Source organism: Labrus mixtus, chromosome 18 (genome assembly GCF_963584025.1).
Source record: "Labrus mixtus chromosome 18, fLabMix1.1, whole genome shotgun sequence".
NCBI lineage: Eukaryota > Metazoa > Chordata > Actinopteri > Labriformes > Labridae > Labrus > Labrus mixtus.
In genome coordinates this window covers 5,321,727-5,349,698 of record NC_083629.1, presented here as the reverse complement: position 1 = coordinate 5,349,698, position 27,972 = coordinate 5,321,727, and the positions used below count along the sequence as shown (strand labels likewise).

The window sequence follows — 27,972 nt, the reverse complement described above, 5'->3', positions numbered from 1 at the left end:
TTATAAATGAGAAATACTGTATAATGGTATGCATTGCGTGAGGCACCATCAGTGGGACAGTAGATGGCAGTAAAATGAAGAATGTTGTTGATGCATTGCAGTATTGTTGGCACAAACAGAGTCAAAAAAATTGTATTCAGTATAGTTTTATTGAACATCATCATCATAAAACTAACTTACATGCAAACATTGGTAGCTCATAATTGTGTGAATTGTCAAATTTAAATAAATCTCACATTAAAAATAACTTGCTTGTCATTCAGGCTAAAACACCTCGAAACTCATTTTTATTGACATCAAAGAAAGAAGATTTTTTCACAAAGACTACAAATTTGTTCTGGCATAAGGTAAACACTTCATCAGGAGAGGCATGCTTTACTGCCTGGACTGTGTCGGCCATTCACTGAAAGACTTCCAGAAGAAGGGTAAAGGAATTTCTACATCCATCTTTTTGTTGCTCACTCTGATGTACGGCGCTGTGCTTTGGGACAAACTTCTCATCAGATCTACACCTCCATTAAGTCCTCCGTAGAGCTGTGACTGCAAAATGTTGATAATCTCTCCGGTATCGTTATTCACAAGCTCCATATTTAAAGAATTGTAAGCATCTTGAATCTTCATTTTGGTTATATCTTTATAATCAGCCACAAATCCCTTTGCTTTCTCTATACGTTGTTTTGAAGACTGCAGAACCTTTGCATGGAAGGCTTCGATGTCAGAGGCAATTTCCACATTTTCATCTTTTAGGTAATTGATTAAATTCTGCCCTTTTTCAGCAATCACTTGCAGAAGGTCATAAACTGTCTTTTGAAGCAATTCAAAGCCTCTGCGCACTGAATGTCTAAGCTGATTGTAAACAGATCTTCCGAAAGACTCCAGTTTATCCATGATCTCATTTCCATTAACAACAACCGCAGTTCCAGGTATAGTGAACTCTATATCCCGGATGTACGTATAAATCTTTGTCATGAGGCTGGAGAATCTTTGCATTGCTCTTTCGGCGGATCTAGAAACAGACCGTCGAGCTCGCTGAAACATCTCCAGGCCCGAGAGCTTCTCTTCAGAGCCAGGCACTGGAAACCTCAGGTCACTTAAGAACTGTGCGACAGCATCTATCAGGACATAAACCTTTTCTTCACTGCGTTTCAAGGCTTGCCTAGCATCCCGAGCCAACCTGTCCACAGCATCTTGCATACTTAAGGACATCAAGCTGTCGGAAGCCTTCCTGTACATGTCTTTTCCTTGATCAAAAATGCTTTCGATTGAGTTCTGAAGTGTGTTAAAAGATAAAGGAACCTCGTGGTAGGCTCTCTCTATGCCATTGGAAACTGTGTTTTTCAGCTTTATGCCGCCACGGCTGAGATCAAAACCAAAGTGGGCTATGTGATACTTGTTTATGAACTTAAGAACAGCATCTGTGATAGCAGGAATCCTCTCCTTGGTGCCCTCAAACAAGTCATTGAGGAAGTCCCAATTCCATGACGTTTGGAAGATCAACTTAAGGGAGTTTTTCAGAGTTGCTTTGGCAGTAAAGACATCAGTATCCTTGTCAGGAGTAGACTGAATATAAGAGAGGAAATGAGAAATACAGTCAAAAGATCGTCAAGCTGCACAGTATATACTGCTAATCCATCTGTAGGTTTAAAGAAAAGAGATGCTTAAGGCTTACACTTACCAGGTAGCGACTAAACAGTTTTCCATACAGCTGTGACGCAGATCTCCGCTGCAAATGCAACCCAAGGAAACCAGCTGATGGTGAAGACATCGATGCAGTGATGCCGTCTTTGCGGGAAGTCAAGCGGAAGTTCCCATCAGCAAATGTTGGGCTGATGATGTCAACATTAAGAGTATGACGAGACTCCCTTTAAGACAGAGAAACAGTAGTTAGTAGAGGTCATTTATGGTGCGTCTTTGTTTAATGACTTTATATTTGTTTCATTTTTGGGCCATTTAACTTTATTGGATAGGACAGTTGAAGAGAGACAGGAAATGTTGGGAGGAGAGAGTGGGTGATGACATGCAGCACAGGACAGAGGTTGGATTCAAACCCACAACGGCTGCGTCGAGGACTTTAAGCCTCTGTACATGGCATGTGCAACATAACCACTAGGCTATTGGCACCCTGTTCAATTCTTTTATAAGAGCTTTGCCTTTGCCTTTGCGTAACATAACAACTTACATTGAATCAGCTGGAGGGGTTTGTCGCTTCATCCTGAGAAAAAAAAAGTGATTTTAGGTTAATTTATCTTGCAGAGCAACATACACAAGCCAATTCGAAGCTCGGTCCACAGGCAACTGGACTGGTTGAAGATCTTGAAGACGTTTCACCTCTCTCAGTGGCAATTTTAGAGTCTGATGGGGTCTGCAAAAATTCATTGGGGGCCCCTCCAGCAAGCATTCATTACTGTTATGTATACCAGTTTCCTAACGCATACTCGTCTTCCTCTGTCTATATTTATTTATTTTTTCACTCCCAGAAAGATAATTCCTCTTCATTTTCCTTCTGTGACTTTCATTGACAAATGTTGGTTTTCAAAGTTAAAAAAATGCATGCATTTAGCAGGGCAATGACAGAGGACCCCTTAGGGAGGTATCCTACTGTCATTGCAGAATTTGCACATTTTGAGCCACTGCTGTGGTTTGTCAGCCCTTGGGGGCCTCCTGCTGGCCAGGGGCCCCAAGCAGTTGCCTGCCTTGGCTGTTGACAAATAGCGCCTCTGACCACTCCTGAAGAAGCCTTCAGAGGAGATCTCTAACCAGTCCAGTTGCATTTGGATCAAGCTTTGAATTTACCACAACCTGGATGACTGAGAACCTGGGGGGGGGGGCAGCAGGTTTGCATCCGCAGACCTGAGAGTGTGGGTGGGAGTGTGCTGGTGGAGGAGTTCAGACAGGTAAGGGGGAGCCAGGTTGTGGAGGACTTTGTAGGTGAGGATGAGGAGTTTGAACTGGATATGCTGGGGGATGGGGAGCCAGTGGAGGTCATGAAGGACGGGGGTGATGTGATCTCGGGTGCGGGAGTGTGTGAGAAGTCGAGCAGCGGAGTTCAGAATGTATTGGAGTTTCTTGATTGTTTTGGATGGTGAACCATAGAGGAGATTGTTGCAGTAGTCTAGTCTGGAGGTGATGAATGCGTGGGTGAGGGTCTCAGCAGCTGAGAATGAGAGTGATGGGCGATGTTTCTGAGGTGGACAAAGGCTGTTTTGAAAGGGTTTGGTCGAAGATGACACCAAGGTTACGGATGTGGGGGGAAGGGAAAGAAGCCGGGACAGGTAAAAGAGGTGCCAGGTTGTTGTAGATGGTGTTTATTTTTGTTTGGAAAAATGACAGGAAGGAGGTGCATTTGTCTGCTGTGAAGGATTGGGAATCGTTGTCCAGAGGGTTGGGGAGTTTGTTGATTGTGGAGAATAATGCTTTGGGGCTTCTGGAGCCAGACTGTATGAGATGAGAGTAGTAGGTGGATCGGGCGTGGGAGAGGGCATCTTTACATTGTTGGAGGTGGTCTTTGTAGGCTTGAGCATGTACAGTGAGTCCGGTTTTGTTGCGTAGTCTTTCCAGTTAACGGGCATGGGTTTTCATGTGACGGAGGTCTGGAGTGAACCAGGGAGCAGAGTGGGTGAAGGAGATTGTTTTGGTTTTAATTGGTGCGAGCAGGTCGAGGCAGGAGGATAGAGTGCAGTTGTAGTAGTCGGTGAGGTTAGAGGGAGTGGTGAGGTCAGGGGGAGGGGAGGCAGACATTATGCAAACCAACCAAACCTCCACCTCCAAGTTCTTGCTCATTTCTTCTCAGAGTTGCTCTAAAAGCAGTCATCCAATAATTTCAAGGTCTCATTAACACAGACATAAAAAATACAGAAACGTCTATTTGGAAATATTTTAAATATACATGCTTGATTTCACCACTAAAATCAAAATTGAATTGAAATAACTGCTATTGACTTACCTTGAGAAGTTTTTTTTATATCATGATGAGTTTTCTGATTAAAATTCCTTTAATGGAATACCAGATTTCTATATACAGCACTAAATGAATAAATCCAGATTTCTACTCTAATAGAGACTGCAGCAGCACAAAATATTCAGTCAACATTTACCTCAGGTTTTGTGTCAAAAATTGTTGCCAGTTGACGTTAACATCGTTATGAATCAAGTTGCCCTTCCCATTTAGACTGAAAAATCCATTATCAAATCCAAGAGTTGCGCTGGCTGAGAAGACAAAAGAATATGAAAAATTATGTATTTTTTGATCTCAGATATAGTATTTCACATAAAAATGCACGTAAATGAACTAAGATTGAGTTCCAGTCTTACCAGAGAGATCGTATTCCAAGAAGATCATTGTAGAAGTACAAACTGAATTCAGGGAAGTCAGAAGGCTGGAGTCCTTCTTCTCCAGAAGCGCAGTTGTTGACACATTATAAATGGGGGAGGAAACCTTGAGATTGGCAAGGAGGGCTCCAAAAGCTGGGATAAACAAACCCGAAGGCAGATGTAGAGCAAATTCAGGGATTTCAATTTTTTGCTCTGGAATGACGATTGTTGGGAGCTCAAAGTTTGAAATCTGGGTTGTAATTTCATTCAAGCTAAGAGTGTGCTCTCCAATGGTTAATGACTTGGGTAATGTGAAAGAGGGAACTGTGATATCATATTGTGGCACCATTAATGAAAGGAATGACATCTTCCCTTGTACATACTCTGTGTTAATATCGTAGCTTGGCACTGACATTATTGGTAAGCCAGGCAGCATGATCTCAAAGGCTGTAGTTGTGATCACCTTGGGGATGTTGAGATTTTTTGGATCAATTGTAAAAGGTTCCACATGCAAGTTTGTCAATGGTACATCAAAGGCTGGAACAGAGAAAACAGGGGGCAAAGTCAGGTGATCAGGGAAATCATGGTTTTCAAATCGCATGTCTATTTCCCTTAAGGATTTAGGAATGTCTTTCAACCAAGAAGGCATGGTAATGTGAATCTTAGGTATGTTAAAAATGACACCATCTTCAAATATTTTAGTTGGTATTGTATACTCCTGGCCGTCCATGGTCTTTGTGTATACAACGCTTGAAGACACGTTGAGGAATTGTAAGTCTTCCATATTTGTGACCTGATCGAACTTGAGCACATCCCAGAGGGTCTTCTGATACACTGGAAGCTTAACTGACTTCAAAAAAGCAAGGTGGCCTTCTACCGAGCCGGTCAAGTCCATGCATATTTTAGAATCATCATTGGACACAACTAAATCACAAGCATGGATGAGAGATGCCAGCTGTTCTTTACCACTCCAGGTGAAAGACTGTTTCTCTGAGCTGATGGCAAGGTTGATGTTCTGAATGAGTCCAGCATGACCAAAACTACTTGGCTGACTTGCATCAATGTTCAGTGTTGTCTTGACCGTTGTTAGAGGAACAAAATCTAGTTCACCTTTAACAATGTGCTTCCCAAATGTGTTAAAAGAGTCCAAATCAACTTTGTTGTTGCTTGTGTAATCTACTTTAGCAAACACACGTCGCAAGGAGACTTCAAGAGCCAAGTTTTCATTCAAGTCAAACTGGAAGATATTGTTTGAACTCCGCTTTTGTTTAGCCAGTTTGTCAATGGTTGAGTCTAAGGCAGTCCTGATAGTTGAACGAAGGCCATTGGCATTAAGGTAGAAAGTGGCCTCATTTTCTATTTCTCCAGCTAAGGTACAGCTGTCCATTGTTGTTATTTCTGACTTTCCTTTAGTAGAAGTCTCCAGTGACACATAGGAAGAAAGGGCTTCCAATGCCCAGTTCATATCAAGGTTTCCTTTTCCAACAGACTCAATCAGAGGAATGTTAAACATGTATTTTATTTTTTTCTTGGACGCCACATTTGGCTTGGTCTTGGTATTTCCAGTGAGTTCCTGATTCAATTCTAGATTGAGGAAGGGTAGATTGATTTTTGCATTGTTGGTTACAGAAGCTTCGATGCTTCTTTTGGAGAGACTTACAGCACATTCATGGTTTGCTTCCAAGTTGTTATGCTCCAGGTACACAGTATTGGCCAATTTTATTCCTCTCTTCCTTGTCAAACTAGTGGTGCCATCCATTTTTCCATTCAAAATCTCAAACACAGATGTAGAGACAGCACTGAATCGGCCAACAATGTCAGGCTGGTTGTAAAGGCCTGCATTAGCATTCAAGGTAATCACAGTGGATTTGAAGGAGAAGTCGTAAGTAATGTTACCCAAAGCTGGGATCTCAATTTTGTTCTGAATGGCTGGTAGTGTGAAAGTGGGAAGCTTTATATTACTTAAAGTTTCTGGAACATGAACAACAGGTAGCTCCAGGGATGGCAACACAAGTGTATATGATGGCACAGAGAAACCAAGTGCTGGAATTTTGAAGCTTGGTGTGCTGACCTCCTTGGGAACAAAATAGCTAAAGGCCGGCATCTCAGCACTGAAAGCAGATACCTGAATATTTAAAATGGGTATTTTGTATCCTGGCACAGTAAAGATTCTGGGAGGCATGCTAGAGGTGTCGACTTTGTGCTTGATATACTGTGACTTTGCTTGGTTGTATGAATCTTTTAGAAGTGTCACTACTTTGTCTCTGCAGTCTTCAAATTTAACCTGGATGTTGTGGGCATTATCACTGATTGCATTGTATAACGGCTCAAGGTGTAATTCAAAGCTGTGCACTTCAGGGTTCTTGTTGTACTGAAGCTTCAGATTCATATCGAACGACTGTTGAGGAGTAGTTAACAATGTTTTAAATCCAGCATGTTCCCAAAGTGAGAGGTCTCTGACCTCAGGTGTTTTCATATCGAGATAAGGTATGGTTATCTCTGGGATATGGAGAGGAACAGTCAAAAAATCCAGATTGGCCTCTCCATTAGCTGATGCGTGTGAGAAGATGTCCATTTCATTGTTTTCTGCAGTTACATTGTGATTGTACTTGTACTGGTTGAATCTTGCCAAAGCAAACCAACAAGTACGCTGTTTTTCAGTGTTAAGTATGACACCATAATCGTTCTGGAGATCTACCTTACCAGTGAGTTTAAGGGGGAAGAAAATCTTCGAGTTAACTTTATTCTTAAAATCAAGCTCAAGTTCAAAAGGATGTGCGATAAATGTCAATGAGTTAGCCATAGTTCCAATCACATTTCCATTGAATTCGGCATCATGAGAAGCTGTCAGTACAACTTTCAAATCCCCAGCATGAGCCTCTCCATTTAAAGTCATAACACTCTTCTTGACAGATGGGATTTCAGTTTCACATCTTGCTTCAACGGTGATATGGCTTAAAATAACTGATTCAGCAGTTAGTGTTTTCTTTGACTTCAAGGCCTTGCAGTCCGTTTCTTCAGCAAAAGTTAACTTGGCGGTGTTAACATCTACATTGAAGTCAATTTTGCTTTTGTGTGTTCCTTCATCAGCGTAATCCTGAATGGACCACTTCCCATTCCCAGTCGTTTCACTGGTCACAACAATTCTGCCAGAATCCACTGTGGCTGCTATATTCTGTGTCATTGATGCCTGACTCGAGGTTTCAATTGAGGGAATTTCCAACATGTGGTTGTAAGTTGTATCTATTGCTGCAGATATTCCATCGTTCAACGTAAGTCCCATACTGTTGACTAAGTCTGCTGTGTATATTCCAGTTGTGGCTTTGGCAGTAGTTTTGGCAGATGCCTCAGCAGAGGAACCAGTGAGCATCAAAGATCCCTCATTATCAATAGAGAAGGCCATATGTGTAGCTTTCATTTGTTCAGTGAATTGCAACTTCTCCATTCTGGGAGCTTCCAACTGAGCAGTGGCTTCGAATGTGTATTCGAGGGGCTCAATACGTGATTTGGCATACGAACTGATAATGGCTGTGAACTGTGGGTTTTCTGGTATGGATGTTGAGTTTTCCACCTTCCCTGTGGTTACAAGAGTGTATATTGGGGAGGTCACCATAAATTCTCCATGGAGTTTTCCGAAAACTGGGATACAAATTTCACTGGGAACCTCAGGTAATTTGATGTCTGGAATTGGAAGCATTGTGATGTCAAAGTCCTTCAGATTCAACTTAGGGATGTTGATGGCGGGAAATCTTATTTCTGAAAGAGTTATCTCTGGAAAGGTGAGGTCTGGTAGTTCAGTTAGGTAAAGAACTTTAAGCTCACCAAAGATATCCTCAGGGTCAGGCCACTGAATCTCAAAACCTCTGATTTTGTCAATGATTGCGATCATATTTGCTTTGATTTCATCAAAGTCTATGGTAAAGTCCGGAATTGTGAAAGAGTTGAGGATGGTGAACTCTGGGACTGAAATTTGAGCTGGGATGCTTATCTCCTGGAGTTTGTTCAGGTTCATTGTAAATCCTGGAATGATGAGGTCAGTGAGAGGTACAGTAAAAGGGGCAACTTCAATTTCGGCTTTTTTCAGTGCACTCAGCGTTGTATCTAGAGCTTGTTTCATCTGGTTGGTTATCTCGCTGTCTTTAACAACATTTCCAATCTTTTCTATCAGTTTGTTTAACTGTGCAGAAATAAAGGCAACCATATTAGTGTAAGACTCACTTGCTCTTTGAAGGTAAATATACATTTCATCTCTGATATCCATGTCAAGGATGCGTTGTCTCATGTCCTCAAGGATATCCTGTACTTTCAGATAAACGTCATTAAAAAATGTGGTATCAAGCACATTTTTCAGCTTCTTTAGAACATCAGCCACCTTTGTGTTTTTCAATCCTTCCAGATATGTAAAGATTGAACTTTGGATCTCTCTGAAAAATTCCCTAACGGCCTCAATTTTTTGAACGATCTCATATGTTTTAATTTGTTCATTGATATAGTTAGTAAGGTCAGCAATCTTCTCGTTGGTCTCATCAACAAATGCATGGTAATCAAATTCCTTCATTGACCTAAGCATTGAAGACATGCTTTCATTGAGGTCGTCAATGCTCTTCTTAAAGTCAATTGATCTGAGCTGGCTTGTCAAGCTTTGAAGAAGTTGCATCATTTTATCATAAACAGATTCAAATTGAATAGACTTCAGGGTATTTGCCACTAACTGCACAGTCTCATCAATTTTGAATCCCTCAATGAGAATCAACATCTGATCCATGAGGTCTTTACATTTTTCATCAAGCTTGTACTTTACAAGTAAGTCCCTAAAGTAAGAATACACTGTGTTCAGTTTGTTGGGGATTTCGTATTCATCAATCCAGTTGACAATAACGTCATTCATGGAATCAAAAACTTTTGCCATTTCCAAAGAGGAGATTTTAGAGGAAAGTTGCTCAGCATACATTGCAAAATCGATTGAGAGAAGGTAATTCTTTATGTCTTCAAAAAACCTGTTGATGTCAAAGTCCTCAATGAGCTGTTTAAACTCCGACAGTTTGTCTCTGATTTTCTCCAAAATCCCATATTTAGAATCAAGCTCTTTCAGCCACTCAGCACTGCTTTCCGAAAGCTTCTGTAAATCAATCTGTCTGATAATGTCATCAATGGCATCAAGTATTTTGAGAAGTGACTGCTTTATATTGTACTTGTCATCAAACTCTTGAAGAGTGTTTTCAATCTGTGAAACTACATTTTTTATCTTCTCCGCAAGATGTTCGCCATTGAGGATTAGGCCTCTTACACTGGTGACAATGTCCATCACTGTACTTTCCAACTTCTTTTTTAAGTCTTCCATCGCAACCTCCAAGTCATCCATTGATATTGAAAACTCATCAATCAAATAAGATAGTGTTGCTTTTACTCTATTCACTTTATTCTCCAGGTCCATTTCTCGCATGAAGTCACCCACTTGCGATGGTAGCCGATCTAACTTGGCTCTGAAGTCTGAGATTAACTGATCAATATCTAAATTATTGATGTTCTGTTGAAAGGATTCTAGGGCTTGTACAAGTGTGTTCTTGAGATGCTCAAAGGCAGCAGGAAAGCTCTCAATAAACGGGATCTCAATGATATGGCAGTCACTATTCTTGTCATACTTGAGGAAACCCTCCATACTGATTTTTTCTGGAGGGGATCTCCTTTCCCTGCTAAACTTGTTGAAAATGTCTGTTAACAATACTCCTGAAAACTCAAATCCATTTTTCTCAGGATTATTGTAAGCATTGATGTCCTGGCTGTAAGCATGCTCGTTGAGTTTAGATTTTAAATTCCATGTAAGAAATTGGTCACTTGGTGTCAGAAGTCCTTCAAATTTGTTGTCTAAATTAGTGGAAGACAACCCCCAGGGAAGCTTATGTGTGGTTGATACCCGGCTGTCATGTGAGTATCCAAGAGCAAGGGGCTCAGCTTTAACCAAAAGTTTGCTGTACAGCTGTCCGGTGTGCTTCCCTTGTAGATTTATCTCACCATCACTGTTGACAAGAGCATCGATAGTAAAGCTAAAAGGCAGTGCCATGGTACGTAGAGTGCTGTCAAAACGCAGAGGCTCAGAATTTAATCTTGTTTCACAGATCGATGTGGAGGAAAGTCCGGCAATTTCAAATTCACAGTTGTGACTTAGCTGAGCATCCATTATATTTCCAGAAAGGCTGTTTTTCATTGTAGCAGCCAGGTTGTCATAGCTGAGTTCATAGGTGTTCTTAATGTTATCATCTCGATAGGCTCCCTTGACACTTCCACTCAGATCCATCTTAGTTGGCTCAAGTCTCATGTGGCCTTCATTGATCAAGCCGGCTTCATAAAACTTCAAGTCATTCGTCATATCAAAGGACATAACAAACGGCTTCATATCAACCTTGGTGTCTTGCTTGTAGTAAACATCTTCACAGATGAAGTTGTCAGTCTTAGACTGAAGGGCCAGGGTCCACAGAGTGAGGGTCAACGAGTGGTTATTTTCTGTACTCATCTGATTCATTCTTCCCATGGAGTTGCCAGTAAAGGTTAGCCCCCTTCGGTTCAGTGCAATATTCATGTTGTTTCTTGTGGTTGCATCATAAGCATGGCCCTTCAGGACACCAAACAAAGAGGCTTCTGAAGCTGTAATTTTACCCTCAATGTTCAGCTCTCCTTTGCTCTCCTCAGCCAGAGCTTTGGTCATGGAGGACATGGTTGCTCCATTGTTGTCTATCGCCCCATTGTAGATATTCTCTACTGTAACCGGACTGCACTGAATGCTGTTGGTTCCACTGGTGGTCAAACCACTTCCGGTAATCATGACAGAAGCTTTGTGCAATCCACGACCTGCGTCAGAAGTGAGGGAACCCTCAGAGTTTACCTCAAGTCCATTTGAACCCAGGGATCCTGTTATAAGTGAGTATACCCTGTTTTGGTCATCATCTGCCTGTGACTCAATTCTGAGGATGGCCATTACGCTGGACACACCAAGTTCAACTTTGTTATTGAGTGATTTACCCATGGTTTGGGCCACAGCGTTGCACTTAACGGTTAGTTGGGAATCTTTGTACCTGAGCTCTGCGACATGCTTGAGGATGTCATCTTGGGTGTTGGTTTTGGACAATATATTCAACTCAGAGTTTGCGTAGACTCCTTGGATCATGTTGTGAACTTGGATGAATGGCGAGTTGAAGTGAAGTGTGGACTCTCCTCTCCCCTCTCCATCTAGTGGACGCAGGTTGTAACTGTTTGTGTAGGAGGTGTTGGTGACGAACGAACCTATTTTCAGCGACCCATCCCATGTGCCATCTCCATAAACTTCATCTGAATCTGTAGAAGTGGACTGAGCAGAGTAGTAGAGAGAGGCTTGCAGGCCTACTGGACTAGAGACTTCAATCTTATAGTTGGCTCTGGCATTAAACTTGTTTGGCAGTCTTGTCGCGGATTCTATGACGCTGAAGCTCGTGTCAATGAGGCTATGGCTAAAGGAGTTATTCAGGAGATACTTGATATTTTCATCAGCTTTTCCAGACATCATCCCAGTTCCTTGAAAAAGAAAGAGAAAACCACCACTATCAGTTTTTTTGTTACAGCCTAAACATAGATGTACAAAAGGCTCTGATGAAAATGTTTTATGTTCAAATTTAAATGGTAACAGCTCTAATTAAACTGTGAGCTCCCGATCTTACCTTTTCAGATAGAAGCTTAAATTCAGACAAAAATACATCTTTATGCTTTAAGTAACAGTATAAGCAGTCTTCTACTTTCTCTGAGGGAATATAAAAAGACCCATACTTGGGTTGAGGGGTGTCTACCAAAGTGGCATGAAGATATCTAATGTAAATCATGATGTTGGGATATTTTATGATTTTTACACCGCAGGTCACACCTACCAACCAACACCCGTTCATGAACTGATGGCAGAGGTTGTTAGGTAAAGTGACCATCTGAAGGAACTGATCCCATTTATACATTTTCACCTAAGGACACATCGGACATGTGGTTACTGTACATGTGACTGCAGGAGCTGGGGATCGAACCCTAGACCTTCCGGTTGAGAGGTGACTGACACTACCAACTGAGCCACAGCCGCCCTGTTATGCTGCTAGCCTAGCCTTACACTGTATCTGCCGTTATTCACATCTAGGTATCACATTTGGTCAATAGAAGGAAAAAATGGTACATCTCTTACAGTTAATTACTGTAAGCCATCGGCGATGGACTATGACATTGTCAATAAGCCTTACCTTATCCCTCATCGTTATTGATTATCTTTCACAATTTGGACTTGTGACTTAAGATGCTTACCTTCGAGCTTGTACGATAGTAGGTTGAAAGGTGATTGGGCTATGGCCTTGTACTGTGCAATGTAGTTTTGTACATCAACAGTGTTGTTGCCCCCAGAGACCAAGCCCTCCCAGCTGTAAAAGTTGCTGTTGATCTTGGTTGACGCTTCAGCCAGGCCGAGAAGAGGGACAGTGAAATCCAGAGTAGGGGGTATGGTGAATGATGGTATTGGGTAGTTTTTCGCAGGGACATATATGCCTATTTCTGGTAAATTTATGGCAGGCATGGATAAAGTGTCTGGGATGTTCAGTTCTTCTGACTTTTTGCCTCCGTGTGGAAGAGGAAGCGAGATGGCCATCCTATCCTTGTTGAACTGGTATCGAAACAAGCTGTCACTGTGGCAGTAAGGGGAAAAAAAGTATCATCAGTATTGACCCATCTGTAGTTTTGCATCAAAAAATATCTTTACAAGTTATGCACGGATGTTTGTTGAACTCCTTATCCCACACTTACATCTGAAGAAACAGTTTCTCAGGCAGAGCTGGCAAGGTGAGATCTGAGATACTCCTCTTACTTCGCAGGTTTGCGAGATAGGGGACGCGGTCTGATAATTTTCCCAGCCATATATCACCGGCCTTCAGAGTGACATATAGATACAACACATTTAACCTCATACAAATACTTTTATGCAGGGTTTGAGAGTTTTGTACTATGATTATTGCAAAATCTGCTCACTGTAGTGATTTGTAAAAGGGTGTGTACATTTCTCATTGGTTAGACTCATGAACAATGCAGCTTGTTCCTGTGGTATCAACTACAATCAACATTCCTTACATACGAATGTGCATGTGTCGTCTGAATTTGGTGTAAACTGCACTCTAATTAGTAGATATTAAGAGCTATCATTTACATGTGCAACTTCATTTTGTATATTTCAGCATCTATTCTCAATATTCAGCTTCTGCCTCTCTGGAAATGTTTTACTTTTCTATGACCAAGAAAAAGAAGCTGAACTCTACCTGGTAATTCAGTGCTCTCTGAAAGGAGCTAATATGTATTATCCCGCTAATTAAACAGGGGTCAAATGAATCTATGTGTAATAATGGCAAGGTTGTTACTGCTGCATCTACTTGAGTCTTTTTGGTTTGTTTTAACCTGATCATCATAAGTCTTAAAGCATAAAAGGACTGCGATCCTAAACAAATAAAAATGGCTTTAGCTTTTGAAGCATCATATTTTATAGCAGATGTGCTTAAACCAAATGGACAGAAAACACATGCTACTTGAAGAAAGTATTCATTACTGTGTCCAATCTCTTCTCCCCTACCTCAATTCCTTTGGTGACAATGTGACGCAGTTTCATATCCGTCTTTGCCACTTTCTGTTCCAGGATTTGATCAATGAGCTGTTGCAGCTGCCTGTGATGATCTTCTATATTTGGGATCAGTTTCTGAATCTCTGAACTCAGGTCTGAATTCAGTTCCAGTTCCAACTTGTCTTGATCTGCAAAGAGAAAATATACGTATAAATTAGGGCTGTCAGCATTTACTAGTAGACCAGAACTTCCTTACTTTATTTCAAAATAAAAGCAAGGCTGAATTCAAACAGCAAGTAATGTACTATAAGCTTAAGACAGTGCAAGCCTAACACATTTTCTTTAATTGTGAAATAATGGAATTTCAAACATGCGTTTAAAAATGAGAAAAAATCTTGAAATTTTGCGATTAATTAAAAAATGCCATCATTTGACAGCCCCAGCATAAATGTCTTAAAGTAAGACCGGTCAAGGGACTTTTAATGAAAACCAGCTGTAAGCGAACCCTGTTACGATAAATCAAATGGCTTTTATGTTTCATATTATACCCGGTCCTTTAACAAATAAAACAATCTGTCTTCTGCTGTGAAGTTGTGATTGATGGCTGGCAGTTACCGTATTTGAGGGTTGCTTTCTGTTGAGAAGATGTCTCAGGAAGGTTGATGACTGTCTCTAAGTCCATGATTATGTCCTCATCCTTCTTCAGGGTGGCAGTGATGGAGGCATCAGCCTGCAGAGAGGGGATGACCATCTGGAGTTGCAGCATGGCATCCTTCATCATGTTGAGCCTTTCATTTAAACAAAGAGGAAAAGGATGGCAGGACTCAATCTCTGATTTATTCTTATCAATTCATTACTTGTGAGAAATAAAAATGACCAAATAAACGGTGTGTACCTTGTGCGTCCAACGAGACTGAGCTGTGGGATGTTCTTGTTGGTGACATCGATGGTGATACCCCGCATCGTCTTTCCTTCAGCCTCACTGTCAGTTACAGCCAGCTTGATGCCGGCTTCCACATCGTAGTCGGGAATGACAACCTCAGTGGTGATGGTGTTCTTATTGTAGTTGTATTTCAGAGATGCAGTGGCCTCCATTGAATCGTCCCCTGGTAACAGAAGATATTTAACACATTAGATTTTCACTACATTACATTTTATTTTCATTTTCTCATTATTTAATGGCACATCTTGTTTCCAGGCAACATGTGATGTCTTTAAAGTGTGCCCCATTGCTCAATTAATGTTGTTATTATCAAGCCTTCATGCGCTCTTGCATTGCACACCAGACACAATTAAACTCAGTGAGTTCAGGATGGGGCGTAGGACATACTGAGTGCACATCCAACTAACAAACTTATTTACGACTCACTACATAAAATGGTTCTGGTATGGATATATTCACAGAGATGCTGGCTCACACACATTTACATGCACACAAACACACATATTCACATACCTTCTGCCTTTAGGGTTAGCTTCAGGTATTCTACTTTATTACGCCCCTTTTTACCCTCTCTGAGCGTTTCTTGAGTGATGGTGGCAGTGTACTCTGAAACTTGTCCTGTGGGCTGAATTTCAACAGCAAACCTGAGAAACGAACACAGGTTTTATTAAACCGCTCATTCATGGTAAGACCGTTAACCATCTGCACGGTTCAATGAATCAGGAGGACTGAATCAGGAGAATTAAAAGTTCAACCTATTTCAATACAGATTTATATATTCAATTAATTCAAATACAATATGAATAAAGGTTCTGCCAATGAAATGTAGAGCTTTTTACTTGGTTTCTCCAGTCAGGGGGTAATATGGCGCCTGGTCAGTGGAAGTAGCATTTGAGTAGCGTGCTAACGTGCAGAGTTTAAGACCACTGATCAGGGGCTGGCAGTCAGTCGAGTCAGTCCTGTCCTCCACCAGAGAGGGCACTATTTTAGTCTGACCAGAGGAGACTGATAACACCTTGTTGCTGTATTGGGAAACAGAGAGAAGAGAGTTTTTTGGAATCTGGAAACAAATTAGATACAAAGTGTTTTAAACTGTTTGAAACGAATGGTGCCAACCTAAAACTGAGCAGCTGAGTGTTTGACTTCGGAGCAGGGAAGGACAGTCTCATCTGGTTACTGTTGGTGGTGACCTTAGCATGGAGGGAACTCTCATGATACATATTAGTGTGCATCTCAAGCCCCGCCTCCACATAGTCAGGAATGTGCACGCCCATTTGTGTGATGAATTCAAGCCCGACTGACGGCATGAAGGACAATTCAGACTACAAGGAGAAAGAAGACAGAAATGCTGTAATCAGATACATGTGAGATTCTAGTTTTATTTTACATGTTTACTGAGATAAAGTAAAGCTTACTTACCATTCTGTTAGGCCGGGAGTGAGTCAGGCCGCCTTTGGCACCAGGTGCGAACACACCTGCCATGGAGAACTTCAGAGGGAAGCCGGCGGCGGTGGGCAGAGAGAAGGAGTTTTCCATGAAGATGTAGTGTGCAAAGACTTCATTTTCAGTGCTGGATGTCAGTGCAGAAAGGATCTGATGGATAGGAAACGAACAGGTTTGAAAAATAACCCAAATGTTTACCTTTTTGTTTTCTTGCAAAGTTCATTCCAGGTCATAAAAATCTTACATTGAAAGGCTGTATCCTGCCAAAAAAATGGAAGTACATGAAGAGAGTATCGGTCATCTTTCTCATGTCGCCGGGCTTTAAATATCCAATCTCATTTCCCAGAAGCCGAAGGTAGGCAATGGCTTCAGGGGTCGGAGAGGAACTCAGGTCACGCAAAAGCTTCTGGACACCGGCTGTGATTTCCTTCAGGAGATTATCTGGAACCTGGAGAGATATTACAAGTCTGTATCAGTTCCTGTACAGAAAAAAAAATTGTTAGCGTAAATAATCACATGAAATATGATTCACCTGTCTCTTCATTCTGTCTCTGTTGGGGGCCAATCTGTCCAAAATTTCTCGGAGCATCTGCGCTCTGTCACCAGCCCAGTACATGACTTTGGAGATGGAGTCCGGAAAGAAACCTTTTTCTCCAAAGAGGGCTTCAATTGTTGGTTCAAATCCGGTTCCGTCAACGCCAACCTTGAATGAGGGGTGGATTTTAAAAGTTTAGAAATCTTTACAAAGCTTATTTGTGTCTTTCTTTTTTTTCAACAAGGGGATTAAAAACATACCTCAAAGATGTCATACGTGTAGTCAAAAACCTTCAGAGTGGTCTCCAGCATCACCTCCTTTGGTAAGGTGTTCATGTTGTCAAGGATGATGTTAGTCTGGATTGAGCCCAGCGGAGAGTCCAGTTTGTAGTTCTGTGTCAAGCCATCAGGTACTGTCTGTTTTTGCAAGGCCAACTCAATGTACTCCTTGAGTCTTTAGTTAGGAATAAAATGATTTCTTTAGAATGATGACACAGTACCAAAACAACAACATGTCAATCACATAATCTCACATTTCTTTTAACTGTTGTAGTCCAAATATTTCAGTTAAAGTGTTTCATACCTCGTATTTGAAACATTGTTGAGTAACCCATTGTGCATGCTTACTTTAACACACTTTAACTAAAGCTTAAGAAGGCAACTTTGGAGAGACAGAATGGGGTCGTGTTTACCATGTTCACGAGAAGAGGACGTCCCCCTCTTACAGTATTCACAACAGTAACTTTCTGATAGCGTCGAGGTTATGAGTTGTGAGTGACATTTTTTTTTTTTTCTTTAAGGTTTATTGATGGGCTTTAATGTCCTATTTAGAGATAGGACTGTGGACAGAGTCAGAGATCGGGGAGAGAGAGAGAGAGGAGAATGACATCCGACCTAAGAAGTACCATTGGACAATACCTAATGTGTCCTAGCTAACAGAAGTATTTGATGAATAGGAGTGTGCTTAAAGAATTGGTGAATTAACTTGATCTGTTTGTGTTGTATCCTGCAAAACGATGCTTAAACGGTAGCGTAAGATAAAAGGTTGAATGCTAACGTCAGCTGTTGTCCTAGAAGCAAACATTTTTATTTGCGTATCTTTAGGGAAGCAGTGATATTGAAGTAATTTGTATGATTCTAAACTTTAACAAAACTTGTAACCTCAAATATTGTTGTACATCATTCTCAATCCACAGCTTTCAACCATAGGTTGGCCTCAGATGAAATGTTTGCCTGTCTGGACATGGTCAAATGCTTAGGCTAACCAATTAGCAAGAACTTGCCCATGTTCAACAGAAACATAGAACATTAGCATACACTTGTAGTTCTTTATCTTACAACGTGGGAACTTTTAGCCCCGTTTTCTTTTCCTTCAACTGCTGAGAAAAAATGCTCGCCCTTTAGCCCCTAGATGTTAGATTTTTAAACTAGTGAGGAGCTTGTCTCTCTGAAATTTGGTGCTAGCATACAGCAGTATTTGCAGGATTTTTCTCATAATTTTCCAAAATGTAATCACAAATTCCAGAAATAAACTAAACCTGTTATCTATCCATTTGCTCCACAGGTACACTCATATATATTTACTGGTGTATGACTCACTCTTTCATTTGTGGATTGTTGGATTTGTGGATGTTTTTCAGGTGGGAGACCACAAAGCTCAACAGGTGATCATCGTTTAGGTTCTCCAAACTTGTCACAACGTCTCTGACCAAGTCCTGGTCTGGGTGCTTCATCAGGATCAGGTAGGCTGCGACTCGTTTTTCAACGGGGCTCTGAGTGTCCATGTACACTTGTGCTAGAACTCTTTTGACCTGTGGTGATGGATGATAAATTACCGCTCTGGATGGCTGGAGCAAGTGCTTGAATATGCATTCAAAAAAAAAGAGTAACACCAAGGGGAGTGAAGTAAATGTACCTCATCATTAATATCCATCAGCCGTAAGGCCTGTAAGGCTGCCTTTTGGTTTGACAATGTAGTCTCTGTTTTTGTAGCACACCGCAAAATCGAGGAGATCAGGCTGGGGCTGACATCTTGCATGGCTCGCCCCATGACACCAACAACCTAGACATTAGAGGAAAAGTATTAATTTGGGACAATTACACCTTTAAATCATGAACAATGTAACTGAGATGCCTGAAGCATAATGCTTACCCTCAGTACAAGGAAGGACAGCTCTTCAGGGTCAGCGGGAAAGTCCGAGTCATTATCGAGGATTTCTCCGGAGCAGTCGTTCAAAAGGGTTTCCATAAACTTTGACACATCTGAGACCACTGGAGTAACCTCTCCTTCATGGAACCTGTGCACCACAGATAGAAACTTTATAAATATGGACTTTTTGGTACTTTTAAAGGGTAGTTCAAGGATTTATAAATTAGGGCCTTATTTGCAAATATTTGGTATAATACATTTTAAAACTAAGGGAACAAATAAATTAAACATAAATCAGTAAATCACTTCAGCTGGCTGCAACATAGTCCATGTGGGAGAATAAATAACAGCCTGTTTTTGCAACTACTGACTAAAGCAACCTACTGGAACGAAAACAAATATATCTAAGAGTAATTCAGTCCCCGGTTTAAAAACGCCAGAATTAACAGACTTTAAAAGGGCTTCCATATTTAGTATAAATCAATGAATGTGTGGTTGTACCAAAAAGAGTTTGTGTCATAACTAATCTGATTTTTACCATCTAAAAGTTGACTTACATCTTGACCGTGTTGGCTAGAGCGTACATGACAGCTCTGCTCTGCCTATACTGAGCCATGCTGAGCATATCTCGGACTCGTGCAGCATCAGGGTTAGCCTGCAGACTCAGACCGTAGACCAGAGCGTCCACCTCCAGCGACACTCCATCTAAGGCCCAGATGGCCTGCATGATGGCACTGGTGCACTCAGGGGTCCCGCACTGGAGCAGGGCCTGCCAGGTGAGCCAGGGGGACGCACCCATCATCTCCGTGACCATCGGGCTCAGGGTCTCGTTCCTCAGCACGCGCAGGCCGGACACCAGCTTATGAAAGAGACTGGTCCTCTTGTCACCCTGATCTGTGCCTGCAAGATCCATGAGGTCCCTCAGGGTGCTCAGGACAGCGTCCTTCGTCTGGAGTGGAGCTTTATCATCGGGGTCTTCAAAGTGCAGTGGCTTGCTTTGAAGGTTCAAATCTGTGCACACAGGTATTTAACATTAATTTAGCATGTCCCAATAAATGAACATACATCTATACACTGCAGGTATACCAAAAGGTACTATGAGGAGTTTTCAGCTGGTCATGTGAAAGACTGAAATGAATACTGATGTCTCTTTATAACATATAAAAACAAGAGAGACCATCAGCTACAAGACTGATTATTTCTATAAAGTCATTTTTGATGCATGAAACCGCTGGTGGGGGGTCGGTGTCAGATAAAGTGTTAAGGCCCTGACACACCAAGCAGACTTCAGGGAACTAGTGGCGACGAAGGCCAACTGTAGCGTTGCCTCGCAACGCATTTTGGCCAAAAAGTTGCACTTGCAACCACCACGTACGTTCTGCGCATGCATGAGAGGAAGAAACTCTCCATGCCAGCAGGCGGCGGTAATCTATAATCGTCATTCCAAAAAGGGGGAGACGGAGAAGGTAGAGGACGGAGAAGAATGCAGATATATAAACCGTTGTTATGATACGAGAAGCTGTCGCTCACCACTCGTGATAGAGATACTTCTTATCGAGTGTAATGTCTGACAATAGGTTTAAATCGTTTACGACCAATTCAACATGTGGAATCGGCTGAAAAAAGGCAGACGGTGGCCGACGGGTAGCAACAGAGCTGGACACACCGCAAAAAGGAGCACTAAGAGATAAGAGATCAAATGGTCACTCACCAAACACTCTGTTGCTGATCCTTTTGGAGTTTTGGAAGCTGAGGTCCTGGGTCACCATTGATGATAATCCATTCTCCCTGCAATGCAGATTAGATGGTGATGCAAGAGGAGTTACGATACTCCTATGTGCACTATTTCCACATAAATATTCATTCAGTAGGACTTACTCATGAGAGAAGACCAGGTAGGTGTGTTTCTCATGGCAGGTGGCTGACGTGATGTGCTTCCCCTTGTTGTCAAACTGGTAGTTGCAGGTTTGTGTGCCGCTGATCAGATTAGAGATGGGCCGATGCTGGAATAAAATCACCACGTGGTTAATGTTTGTCAGTCAAATGTAATATACCTTTAAGTCACTGTGGTATTAGACGGAAGAGGGCTTAATTTCCGGAATGATTATTTAAAACATCAGCACAAAAAGTTGGGAATTTTAGACCTTTTAGAGTATTTACATGCTGGAAATCATTTGACTCCAGTGGTTTGCAAAAAAATGTTTCTTCTCACCAGCTGACTTTGGAGGCTCTTTTGGGATCCTCTTTTGATTCTTTGATACAAATACTTAAATGGTAGTTAGTTAAATCCAAGATTATTATTAAATAACTTAATTGCCTTGTCACCTTTATTTGCCTTGGTGGTGTTTTGTCTGTATGTTTGTCTTTTTACCTCGTTTGCTTATATCTATATTCTAACAGACTCTGAGTCTGAAATGATGATGATGACTAAAAACACCTCAAATGCTAAAGAACCCAATGTGCAGAACAAAAACACAACAACAATAAATACATTAAACATGTATTCTAATATTCTAAATATAGAAGTAGAAATGACTGATATAAAATATTACACAATAAATACAAAGTTTTAGAATACTCAAACGACCATTACATACATATAAATTCAACAAACAAAGTCTTGCGCAATAAGGTTGAGACAGATTTCGAGAGCTAACCTATATCACCTAGAGGGAGGCTTGAGGGGTCGTTGCCCCGAGTGATTTTGTTTCTGCAGTTTTTTCGGCTTCCAAAACAAACTGTCACGGACAAAGTTCACTTTTCACAACTAGAACAAAAAACAAAAGCACCGCAGTGACCTTTATAACCTTTGGGAGCTTCACAAGGAACAGAAGTTGTAAAAAAAAAAAAAAAAAGTCTACGGATGTTTGACCTTTGTGTAAACAGACGAAAGCATTGCTATGGCTATGTTCCAGTTCAGGGGCTGCAACCTTTGACACACCCTTTTTTTACGTATTTATCTAACACGGACGTTACATGTTTCTGGAGCCTAACAATGGATTTCACCGTACTGGAAATGCTGACTCTTTCTAACTTTCAGTTGATTGTATAACAAAAAGGTGGAGCTGACGCGGGTCTTTAGCCTCGTGTTAGACAGCTTCAACACGCCAGCCTGTCAGTCAACTCAGCCACGGCCCTAATTAACAATATCTATGAATAACTCTTGGCCAAGATGTCATAAAAGTTATTAAAAATTATTGTAAAATCACCCCACGTTCAGTGTGTACTAGAAACAGCTTTTTCTCTTCCCAAGGCTGCAATATAATGGGGCCTTAAGGTGATTCCTTGACAGCAGGTGGACACTCAAGGAACTGCAGGTTCTCAGTTTTTCACTTCTGCAGTGGCTTCATTTTTCAGCCCTGAAGGTTGTCGCATGTTTTTAAAGACTGACTGCGTCACAGCAGCGATTTGAAAGCTGTCCTACTTAAAGGTCTATTTTATTGAAGGATTGATTGAATCAAATGCAGCTGACAATAGCTGCCTTCTTTTTGCCCTGGCTACAGACGATCAGTTGCATCCTTACAAATGTAAAAAACAACAACTTTTAACTTCAAATAATCTTTAAAATGAAGTTACATTATGCTAGGTGTGTTAGCTAGTTCTGATGCAGCTGATGCAAGCAGCAAATCCTTAGTAGATCAGACCGTCACATTTCAGCTCGACCATAGCGGTCTAGACATGCTTCCTAGCATGTATCCTTCAGACTATGTCCTTCCAAGGATGCAGCCTCTGAACTGGGACAGAGCTAATGTTCCCTTCAGAAGCAAATTTAGTGTAACGTGGTCTAAAAGCAAACTGGTTTTATGAATTGGCAACAGTAACCAGTCAGAGTCAGAGACACAGCTTCATATGTCTCACCAGTTTCTGTAGCAGGGCCAGAGGACTGTTGGCTGATTCCCTGCTGTTGAACTGGTCGCAGTTGGACAGAGATCTGGACACGCTCACATCTGTGGCGATATCCCTCCTCTCATTTACGTGGTAGTGTGACAAACACTGGCCATGCACGGTGCTCTGAAAGGGACGACAAACAATCATGGGTGAAATTAAAGCAAAGTTCTCTCCTTGAATATGGTGGCTGTGTGCACTCTAGGAGCTCTACATGCAAGACAGAAGAGACTACAAGTAGCTGATAATGATCTTTTGAGCATACTGCACGTACTCACCAAGCTGGAGACCAATGCCTCATTTTAGTTATATATATATATATAAATGTATTTTGTAAATACATTATGAACTTTTAGTATGCTTATTTATGCTTCTTTTCACTCAGAAAGGTTTTGCACAACTAATTTCATCAAAACTTGCGGGTTCTCTTGTAACCACTGAAGCTGCTTCCTCACCATGAGTTTATTCTGACTCTCCTCCAGGAGCGGCACCACGAGCGCTGAAATGATTCCTCTCTTTATGTTGAGGATGTTGACCGGCTCGTCCGTCTCAGGGAAGAGTTCAACTCCGATGACATCATCCACAATGTACTTCAGAGGGCTCCTGGATGAAGAAAATACAAAACCACGTAGGGATACAGTTTGAAAAGACGGAATGATTTAGGTTCAGTTTTTAAAAAATGTCTCACATACCCTGGCTCTGCTGAGATCTAACATCTCACAGTCTCTGAACGTAACACTTCAGAAATAGGAGGACAGTGTTTGGAATAAAAGCCATATTGACTCTTTAAGCTCAGTTTTTGGTCACTGCCAGCTGTTGATGGAGCTGTCAGATGTTCCTCTTTGTTAAATAGTTTGTAACTTTAACATTGTTGTTAATTTTGATAGTGTTTAAAGTGGATTTTATAACTGTTTTGGCAGCTCGCCGCTGTTATAATGATGACCTAAGAGTGAACCGAAACAGAAAAACTCTGACTACGAGGCCCTGAAGAGCGACTGAGTCATCATACAAATCCTAAAGTGTGTCTTGGATTGTTGTCTGAAACACAGTCGCAGTTTGCATTTTAACTGTTACCCATACAATCACCCCTTTAACATGAATTAAGCATCAGAAGAGCTCCTGTTTGTGAATAAAGAGATCGAGCAGCGCTTCTGCTTCTTTGTCTTGTCAACAATAATGAAGTTCTAGAATCGAGATGAGCTGCAGATTCAGGTTATAACCCTCTGAAAGACTTCGCTGAGTGACTCATTTCATTCTGTCTTTTGATTATCTTTTATTTATATCAAAATATATGACATCACATTTTACTATAATATACCATTTCATGAATCCAGTCTTCTCCGGCTGTGTGTTTCTAGCACTAAATGAAGTATCTGTCATATACATACTCGTAGACTTTGGATCTCATCGATCCGCCCTACAGGGCCTCAACCTGAGAGTAAACATGTATAGAGTTTAACTTCATTTCTTCACTTAAAGTAAACATAGGTGCGGGTCACTTTCGTAGAAAAACCCAGTTTAGGCCCTAAAACGACTTATAACTGTTTGAGGTGTGTCTGTTAAAAAGTGACACATAAAGGAAACGATCAAATGTATGATAAGTAACATGCACATAACATGACTTGTGGTTAAGTAATTTGGCTTCTGTGTTGCAGGCCTGAAATGAACCATCAGTTGAAATTCATGATTTTAAAATTCACTCTGACTGACAGAATAAAAAAGGGAACACTGACGCCCATGTAAACCACTCTGTCTGTAAGTAAAGTGTATTGCATGTGTATCAGTCACATGAATATGTTTTCCACTAACTTTTCCATGGCGGCCTTGAAGGCGTCAGAGCCGCTGGCAGGCCTGTAGACCGGCTGGCCCTGTGGATCCATGACGGACACCTCGCTGAGAGCGCAGTCCCGAGTGTGCATGATGAATCTGCACGTCTGAGGGACTTCGATCTCGACCTAAAGACATGTGACGGCAGGCACAGGATCAATAGAGAGACAGAGAGGGCGCTCCGATAAGGAGAGTCTGTTATCAGGTGAACTCTGCAAAGTGGGACGCGATCAGTCATAGTACCTCACAGGAGACTTTCGGACCGTTCCTCAGGTTGGCGGTGCCCACCACTCCGTTTCTGCTCTCTGCAGTGTACTGGTACAAATACTTCCTATGGGCCTTGAATCTGGACCCCACTGCAAAGCAATAAAGGTACAACATGATTACACAGACTCTCTAGGATCTTGATTCTTCATGCACAAAGCTGTTGATGCAGATACAATCATTTCAAGCCTTTAAAGACAAAGTCATGCTCCTTTATTGAACCTATAGGATGGCTGAGTCTTAAGACCTCCATGAATGCTCCACATCATCTCAACCTTTGCACCCAGAGAAAGCTAAATGTTCTTAACGCTGAACAGTAGCTATTGTACTCAATCATAAGCAGCTCAGAGTCCATCGGCTCCTGCTGCTATCTCCAGGACAAAAAAAAAAACCCAAAAAAATAGGTCATGTGTTCATTCATTCAGCAGAACCACCATCGATCTGTGAGCAGGTCAATGTGTCTGTTTGCACCAACACACCACATAGCTACCATCCAGGCTAAGCACACACACACTGAGAGAGAGCCAGCACACCAAGTCCAGACTGACTGTCCTTTTAAATCAATTTTAACATCAGCTAAACAACAACAACTTAAAAGATGCAATATTTACTGTCAGTGCTATTTCTCAGTATGAATCAGAAAAAGTGCTCAAAGCTGATTTTAAGATCTTTAGAGACGGACTTTGAAGGCTGTGAATGTGCGACTGATGTGTGGATAGAAACTCACTCTGACACCATGAAGTTTGTTCGGTATCGTCACTGCCATCCTCTGGAAAAAAACAAAACATTCAATCATAGACACCATTAAGGAGGACAAAGGAACAACACGTACCTGATTCATAATCAGTGAAAACTTTGAAATATAAAGAGACAAACATGTACGGATAATTTTAAAATTACAATAAAGAAAACATACGGTGCAAATAACAAGGATGGAGATGAAAAGTTCAAGGACTAAAGTAAACATTTTTAAAGTTAAGACTCTTCATGTTTAGAATGAAAATATAGTAACAACTCTTCATAAAACAAGCTCCCGTAATAATGAACACTTTTATCAGAGATATTCACTTCTCCTGCAGATTTAAATATTAAGACCATCTAGATTTGACATTTTTGTGAATGAAAAATATACAAGAGACTCGGTTGGTTTGGATTCGATTGTCTCGTCTCTCTGTTGTGTTTTTTAACTTTATTCCCACTTTGCTGTTTTTCTTTTTCTTGCTGATTGAACGTGAATGGAAATGTATTAAAAGACAGAGCGTAACAATGAGTGAAACAAAGGATTATATAAAACACAAACAAATGCACAGCTGAAATATAATCAGTCAGGCTGGTGAATAAAAATCACGTTCAACAAAGAACACATGCTGATCTACTTTTTATACTGAAGGACATTTTTCATTGTGCTACTTTATATAATGTATCTCCATATTTATGTTTTTTAATGTATGTGATGTGTTATGAAGAGTAATGTCCACATGAAAGGACGTTTTACATATTCTTTACATATTGTTTTAAGATCATGTACCCACTGCAGGTAGACAGATGCGACAGATGCAAATTATAGTAGCTAACTCTGGTGTGATTACATTTTTTAACCTTTATTTAACCTTTATTTAACCAGGTAATTAACAATTCACAATGTGCAAACTGGTTTGCAGATAAAAGTGCAGATTATGAACACAGATTACAATTCAGAAACACATCATGCACTGTCCAATAGTCTCGCGTTTTTTGACTTTTAAGATCGAGCCAAAGGCTTCAAGTGAAATAAGATCCCCCGTTTTCAAGTCATTTTGGAGAACGTTCTGTGCAGGGGGGGCAGCAAAACTAAACAAGAATTTTGCACTAACTCTTAAAATAAACAATAAAATAAACACATGCATGGCCTCACACCACATGTAAATCTTAAATACAGATTTAGATAGAGATATACATATCTAAATATATTAATCATGTGAGGGGAAATTACATTTTTACCCTCTGTTATTGAACATGCTGCAAACACACTGAGGCTGAAACACACATGCACACACAGGATCCTATGGACATGCACTGATGGAGAGATATATGTTTGAAAGAGTAAAGGAAGACGTTAAGATCAAAAATGAGGTCATAATATTCTTAATTATCATCCAAAATTAAAGACTATGAAGTGTTTTCTCTGCCTGATCTCTGCTGTTTCTATTTGTAAAAGCATGCATGTTAGTAACAACAACATAAAAAGCTTTTCCATTTTTAAATTGTTTTCTTACAGAGAACATTTAGACAAAATTACATTAACTGCACCTGAACTTCTTCTCTGACAAGTCAAGAAAGAGCCTCAAATTACCTTACAATATTATATATGTGTTAAAATGTTTCCAGCATTTAGTACAAACTGTGTTCATAAAAGGCTTTCCTACTTACGAGCCAGCGTGTAGCTACTCAGCAGCAGTAACAGACACAGCTTACTATAACCCATCATGGGCTCAAGAAAATGTTTCCTCAGTGTTCCTCAGCTCTCTCTCTCTCTCTCAGTCTTTGACTATTTCAGCTTCAACCTCCGCCTCCATCTTTTATAAAGTCCCTGTGTGCTGTCCCTCCATAAGCCGGCCCAGTCATCATCAGAGGGGCACAGACACAGAGAGCCTGAGGGGCCACTCCAAAGGTCAAACTCTGACTAAATAGTAGTATTTGCTCTTCTTCTTGTTACCTGTATTTTATGATTACAATTATTTTCAATCTTTCAGACTGTGGTACTGACATAATATGTTTTGTGTTTTGTTAGCTGCTGTGTTCATCTCTTAAAGTTTCTGCTCTGATTCTAGGAGCCTCTGCAGTCAGTTCACTGAATGCAAATGATCAGAGAAAATGAAAAATGAGGACCTCAAAAAAAGTTACTCAAGCTCAAATAAGGAATGAATGAGGAACTTGGCATATGGTTTTAAGTCCCCATTAGCTGCAATGGACCCGAATTTTGGTGTTACCCTGATCATAAACATGTTGGTGGCTTTTTGAAACTAAAGTTAAACT

The 27,972-nt window shown here is 40.9% G+C and overlaps 1 protein-coding gene across 1 annotated transcript; it reads right to left on the bottom strand.

Moving 5' to 3' along the window:
• Positions 1–130: 130 nt before the first annotated feature.
• apoba (apolipoprotein Ba) lies at positions 131–27,466 on the bottom strand. Its single transcript, XM_061062758.1, has 29 exons — positions 27,367–27,466; positions 25,685–25,726; positions 24,937–25,049; positions 24,676–24,821; positions 23,322–23,469; positions 22,840–22,992; positions 20,860–20,984; positions 20,693–20,769; positions 19,539–19,992; positions 18,985–19,129; positions 18,748–18,894; positions 18,432–18,643; positions 17,094–17,286; positions 16,831–17,001; positions 16,543–16,746; positions 16,275–16,448; positions 15,972–16,177; positions 15,695–15,877; positions 15,369–15,499; positions 14,808–15,018; positions 14,528–14,700; positions 13,925–14,100; positions 13,111–13,232; positions 12,619–12,992; positions 4,312–11,856; positions 4,095–4,206; positions 2,180–2,212; positions 1,676–1,862; positions 131–1,560 (listed from the first exon to the last, which is right to left on the bottom strand). The coding sequence occupies exons 1-29, from the start codon at positions 27,422–27,424 to the stop codon at positions 376–378; spliced, it is 13,200 nt and encodes a 4,399-aa protein (XP_060918741.1). The 5' UTR covers positions 27,425–27,466; the 3' UTR covers positions 131–375.
• Positions 27,467–27,972: the final 506 nt, after the last annotated feature.